This window comes from Calliphora vicina, chromosome 5 (assembly GCF_958450345.1).
Source record: "Calliphora vicina chromosome 5, idCalVici1.1, whole genome shotgun sequence".
In the NCBI taxonomy this organism is placed as follows: domain Eukaryota; kingdom Metazoa; phylum Arthropoda; class Insecta; order Diptera; family Calliphoridae; genus Calliphora; species Calliphora vicina.
This window is the reverse complement of record NC_088784.1, coordinates 3,010,914-3,016,966: the sequence shown is the minus strand read 5'-3', so window position 1 is coordinate 3,016,966 and position 6,053 is coordinate 3,010,914. Positions and strand designations below refer to the sequence as shown.

General features: G+C 29.5%; 1 protein-coding gene across 1 annotated transcript; it reads right to left on the bottom strand.

Annotated features, from left to right (window-relative positions):
- Nucleotides 1-650: 650 nt before the first annotated feature.
- Nucleotides 651-4,032, bottom strand: LOC135960735 (uncharacterized). Its single transcript, XM_065512102.1, has 6 exons — nucleotides 3,908-4,032; nucleotides 2,944-3,046; nucleotides 2,072-2,878; nucleotides 1,525-1,718; nucleotides 1,205-1,361; nucleotides 651-1,138 (listed from the first exon to the last, which is right to left on the bottom strand). The coding sequence occupies exons 2-6, from the start codon at nucleotides 3,032-3,034 to the stop codon at nucleotides 678-680; spliced, it is 1,710 nt and encodes a 569-aa protein (XP_065368174.1). The 5' UTR covers nucleotides 3,035-3,046; nucleotides 3,908-4,032; the 3' UTR covers nucleotides 651-677.
- Between the last annotated feature and the right edge of the window lie 2,021 nt (nucleotides 4,033-6,053).

The window sequence follows — 6,053 nt, the reverse complement described above, 5'->3', positions numbered from 1 at the left end:
GTTGGGGTCAAAATGACTGTGTTTTTCGTAATTTTAAAAGTTCAGGGTCATTTGGACTCCAAGAGGTATTAAGGGTTAATTTCACCAAATTATACTTAAAAATTTGTTTAAATATTTTCAGGTACACAAAATTAAAATTTTCTTTTTTTTCAAAACTGTTTTTCAATTTTTTTTTAAAAAAGTTTTTTCCAAATTTTTTTTTTAATTTAATTTTTTAAAAAAAATATTTTTGATGGAAAAAAAATTTGGGTTAAAAAATATTTTTCCCGATTTTGGCCCATTGTAGGTCCAGCTTACTATAACCTTATATACATCGTTGCAATGGACTTTGAAATATCTATCATTAGATATCCATATTGTCTATATTAATGACTTAGTAATCCAGATATATATAAAAATAGGTCAAAAATCGAGGTTGTCCCAGTTTTTTCCTTATATCTCAGCCATTTTTGGGCCGATTTTGACGATTTGAAATAGCAGCCGAGCCGTAAGAATTTCCAATATATATTGATGTATGAATCATGTATGTAAGTTATTTGGGGGCTACGGAAAGTTGATTTCAACATACAGACGGATAGACGGACATGTTTATATCGACTTCGCTATCTATAACGATTTTCCTCAATCTTCAATAAAAACACATGCATAAATAAAGTTTTTTCAGTTTAATTTTATTTCTAATTCCAACCAGCATTAATTTCATTAATAACTGTATAAATTTTGGTATTTTTCATTTCCGATTCTATGTTCAAAAAGAAAGTCTGTACAAAATAATAAAACAGCACCGCCTCTTCCGGATAATCCAAATCGAAGAGGAAAAATAATTCACACACCAATTGCGCAGCCGAAACAACAGAATCCATGGGAAAGCGAACACCTTCGAAATAAACAAATATTTGATCAATTTCACCAGCCAATTCGCCCACTATCAGAACCATGGGTGGTGTGCCTGAGCTGAGTTGGGTATCTAAAGCTGTCTCTAAGGAACTTAAAGAGCCGCGTATACATATAAATGCATTTTGGGAAGATTGTATGGAATAGCGTTTTTTACGTTTATTGCCCATTTCATCAACCACCACCTTTTGATTGGGAGGGAACAGTTGATGAATCATCCATAGTATGAGAAGGTTTTGGGACTCTGGATAAGAAAATATACATATTTAGTTGTGGTATTACAATGATATCAAGCTAATTTTATAATTACCTGATGAACATTTTTGGTACTGCTGTAGATATTTATAGCCGGCGGAACATACAGACACTTTGCTGTATAACAGCTTCTCTAGTTTTCCTTTATTCTGGTGAAATATTTCTATGAAAGAACTAGAGTCGGGATATTTGGCTTTGAAATCCATATTGATCTGTTTAAGAAATCAAACATTATTGAATAAATTTTCTTGAAACTTCAATGACTGAATCAGAAATACGACCGGAAAACATGATTGAAATCTGAATTATATCCATATCAAAACTGTTTTGCGGTCGTATTTTTGAATCAGCTTCAAAACCTAAATAGTTACTTACATATGTCACTGCATTATGTTGTTTATATTCTGGCCATTTTTCCAATATTTGAGACAAGGATTCGATGTTTTCTATATGTCTTAAACGCATTTTTTGTGAATTTTTCCAAAATTCCAAATACTTTTCAGGAGTATGGCTTATAGAGCGAAATTCGCCTATGGAATAGTCATCGTATTCATCATTGTCCTCCTCTTCTGAAAAAAATTTGTGGTTAAAAATGACCTCAGAGAAAATGCCAAGTCATCTATTAAACATTTTTACACATGGATGTGTCAGAAGCCAAAACGCCTAACTCCCCTTTCGAAAATTTCTTCTGAACTCTTTGAAAATTATTTTGTTCTTTTTTTATTTAATTTACTTTATAAGTAGTGACTATAACCATTTTTTCCGTTTTATCATTTTCATAAATTTGGGATATAAATTTTTCAAACATCACTAATTTACTCTAATTTCTATTTTGTTAGACCCTTTAGCTTCTGAAACATCCAAATGCAAATGCTTGAAAGTCTAAGTTTTAGTGCTGAAGAATCTTACTATTTCTACTCACTTATAATTTCTATTGGTGAAGAGGGTGCAGAAGTCGACGAATTTTCCATTGAGGGTCCTGATAGCTCTTCTGGTGGCATGGTAAATTTCTTGTAAACTCTTTTCATATTTGCCACTTTATTGTAGATACGGCCACGTTTGTTGGTACGATAAAATTCCTCTTTTTCCGTGGGAAACAGCTCTACAATTTGCCTTTCCAGTTGATTACTTTCCGACAACGATAAAATTCCCCCATTGGCATCTATATAACGACCAATTACATTTATCAATGCTGTACGATGTTCTTCACGCAGAATTTTATGTTTTTCATAATAAGTCATAATCATTTGGCCACCACTGGTATCCTCCAAAATAGTGCGCAAATTATAGCGTACTGGCATAAGAGCCATGCCCGGTTGCTTGGTCATGGCCGGCGTCATGGGTGAAGCTGGACTTGACTTGTTAAGGTAGGCAGCGGGAGATGAAACATGTGAGCATGTTGGTTTGTTATGATCCAAACTTCTACGTACAGTTGAAGATAATTGAATTGAGGGTGCCACTGATAATTGTGGCACTATAACAGCGGTAGTTCTGAATTCCTTTTCTTCGGGCCTTTGTAAATTATTTGGTTTATCTTTAATTTCTTTAGTGTTTATGGTTTTGTGGGTAACCATGTGATCATGTGATTTATAACTAAGTAACCTATTTTGTTTCCATTGCTCTAGTTTATGTTCAAATCGAGCTTGATCGCCTATGGGCAGATTATGAAATAATTTTTCTACATGTATGGGCTTCAAAATTGCCAATACATATAAATCTATCTTTTGTTCTAAAACAAAAACACAAACAAAAATTATTAAAATAAAAAAATATATAAAAAACAAAATATTTTACCTATAAAATAATCATAATGATGTATTAAATTCCATTCATCAAGTAGATTTTTTAAATCCAAATCATCACCATCAACCAAAGTAACATTCATTGTATAGGAAATCTGAGATAAAACAAAACAGATGTTAAACAAATCAATAGAATTTCATTTGTACACTCAATTTATGAGTCTAAAAATAATGAGCATATATTATTGAGTGATTACTTTCAATTAATCATTTATCAAACAATTTAATGAATCACAAACGTTGCTACTACAACTGTTTACAACGCTGTCTTTTGTTCATGCATTAATCAAAAATTCTGTGTAATCAATTTGAACGGTAAGTGTGCCAGTGTATAGCTAAAATCATATGTTTGTTGTTTTGTTTTTTATATACGAAAGCAGCAACAACATGAGACGAAGAAATACGAAAGCAAAACAAAACAAACTCAATGAAATATTTAATCACTCTCCAATATTGTAAACAATTCTCTTGTTTTCTTCTCTCCAGCATGGTGAATAGAGTGTGTTACTTTTGTTATGCATGCATGTACTTATATAGAGGTCTCTTTTATTCACATGTTGAATTCATAGTGAGTGTGTTTATGTTTGTTGTAGAAGCCGGTTTGATAAATTTCACCACTGTATACCTACACACAATATTTGTGTTGTTGCTTGATTAACAAATTGAAAGAAGAAAAAACACACAGCACCTTCACAAAAGTATTTTTATTTATTATTCATACACATTTGTTTTAATAGTTTTAATTAAAACAATTTGATTTATTTTTATTTGCTAACATTTTCACTTGTTATTGATTGTGCATATACATTTGTACATATAAATAAACATATATATTTTTAAACACCACAAAAACATATATTTGTTAATCAAATATACCAAAAAATCAACATTTTTTTTATTTATTTGATGACCACTTTTGTCTAATTGATTTCTTCTTTGTGTCACTTAACACTTACTTTCTTTTATAACTTGACTGCAATTAATTAATTAATAGTATTTAGTTAATTGTAATTTTAATTAATTATTTATTGCAAAATGTCTCACTGTCTAACACGCACATGCTATATTTTCAAGATCTCACCATCAACTGTGGTAGATTTGTTAGGCTCTAAGCAAATATACCTCAACAAAAGAGATACAGAAAGAGAGAGCATATACTAGGTAAAGGAAAAGTGAGGTAGGGCAGACTGTTTTTATATATACATATGAAAATATTTGAACCAGTTTTACATAGGTATACACACAGTATTTAATTACATGTATGTACCACAAGCTGATGAAGAATTTTAATTAAAAAGAAAAACAGTAAATGATGGTAAGTAATGTTGCTAACTAAAAATCAAAATTTAGCGATTTTAATGGATTTTACTGAACATTCGAAATGTTGAAATCTAGATATGCTGTTGTAATTGTGTATAGTAAAACTCAGTTTTAACAAATTCCTAATAATAATATATTATAACCAGGGAGAGCAAATTTAATTGAATCTTTAAATGAACTGCATAACAGATTCTATAATTTAAAAAAAATTAACCAAAAAATCGGGAATGAAAAAAATACTAAGAAATTCTAATTTAACTTAATTTTTTTAAAATTTTTAGATTACGAATACATATTCAAAGACTAGTTTCTGTAAAAAATTTTTAAAATTTTCAGAAAAGAAGCTATTTTTATGACTTCTACTGATTTCAATCAACTCAAACATTTTAACTTTTTAGTTCTAAATTTAAAATTAATTTTTTCTGTTTAAAAAACTGCGAAATTGTTTCAGAATTTTCACAAAGGAATAATTTCTAAAAACAATTAGTATAAGATTTAATAAAATTAATCAAACCCCAACCATGTAATATAAAAAACAATAATAATTTAAATTCGGATAACTGCGTTTCAAGGTCAAGAACGTGAAATTCGTACGCTTTTGAAGTGCAATCTTATAATATTAGCATGTTTCAATTTTTCGATATCATAACGATAAAACCTAACCTGCTTTCTTCTAGGTTTTATTAGCGGAGTTCAGTATTAAGTGCGAATGGTATCGCATCATTGCAAATGCAAAATTGTAAATGTTTTTGTGTGTATTTTGTTATTGGATTATGGTAAAATTTTGCATTTGCAATGATGCTAGACCATTCGCACTTAACAGTGAATACCGCTATTGTTTTGTTTGTTCCAATATATAAGCAATTAAAAAGGGATATAGAACTCTACAACATTTTAAAAACAAGTAAGAGAGCTATATTCGGCTGTGCTGAATCTTATATACCCTTCACCAAATTATACTTTAAAATAATTTTTTTTGAATATTTTTAGTTAAACAAAAAATCAAAATTTTTGTTTTTCTAAATATTTAAAAAAAATGTTTTCTTTTTCAAAATTGTTTTTTAATTTTTTGTTAAAAAAACTTCCTTCAAATTTTTAAAAAAAAAAATTTTGGAAAAAGAGTTTACGATGAAAAAAAAAATCGAGTTACAAATTTTTTTTCTAGATTTTGACCCATTGTAGGTCCAACTTATTATAGCCTTATATACATCGTTGCAATGTACTTTGAAATATCTATCATTAGATATTCATATAGAGTTAGTAATCCAGATATAGATAAAAAATCTCCCGGTTTTTTCCTTATATCTCAGCCATTTGTGGCCGATTTTCTCGATTTTAAATAGCAACCGAGCCCGAAGAATTATCGATATATTGATGTATGTAAGTTATTTGGGGCTACGGAAAGTTTATATCAACATACAGACGGACATGGCTACGCTATCCTATCTATAACGATACAGAATAAATATACTTTGTGGCGAATTTTTTTTAACTTTTTTTTTAAAAAACTGATTTCAAAAATTTAAAAAAGTACAAAATATATTTTGGGGCAAAAAAAATCGGTTTAAAAAATATTTTTCCCGTTAATGACTTACTAATCCAGATATAGATCAAAAATATGTCAAAAATCGTGGATGTCCTGGTTTTTCACCTTATATCTCAGCCATTTATGGCCGATATTCTCGATTTTAAATATCCACCGAACCGGGTATATAGCGGATATATTCATGTATGAATCTTTTATGTACATAAGTTCTTTGGGTGCTATGAATAGTTGATTAC

Coding starts and splice junctions, on each gene's coding strand:
- LOC135960735 (XM_065512102.1), bottom strand. CDS start 3,034: ATGAATGTTACTTTGGTTGATGGTGATGATTTGGATTTAAAAAATCTA. Junction 2,879..2,943: donor TCATTATGATTATTTTATAG/GTAAAATATTTT, acceptor TTTTTGTTTTAG/AACAAAAGATAGATTTATAT. Junction 1,719..2,071: donor TTCACCAATAGAAATTATAA/GTGAGTAGAAAT, acceptor AATTTTTTTCAG/AAGAGGAGGACAATGATGAA.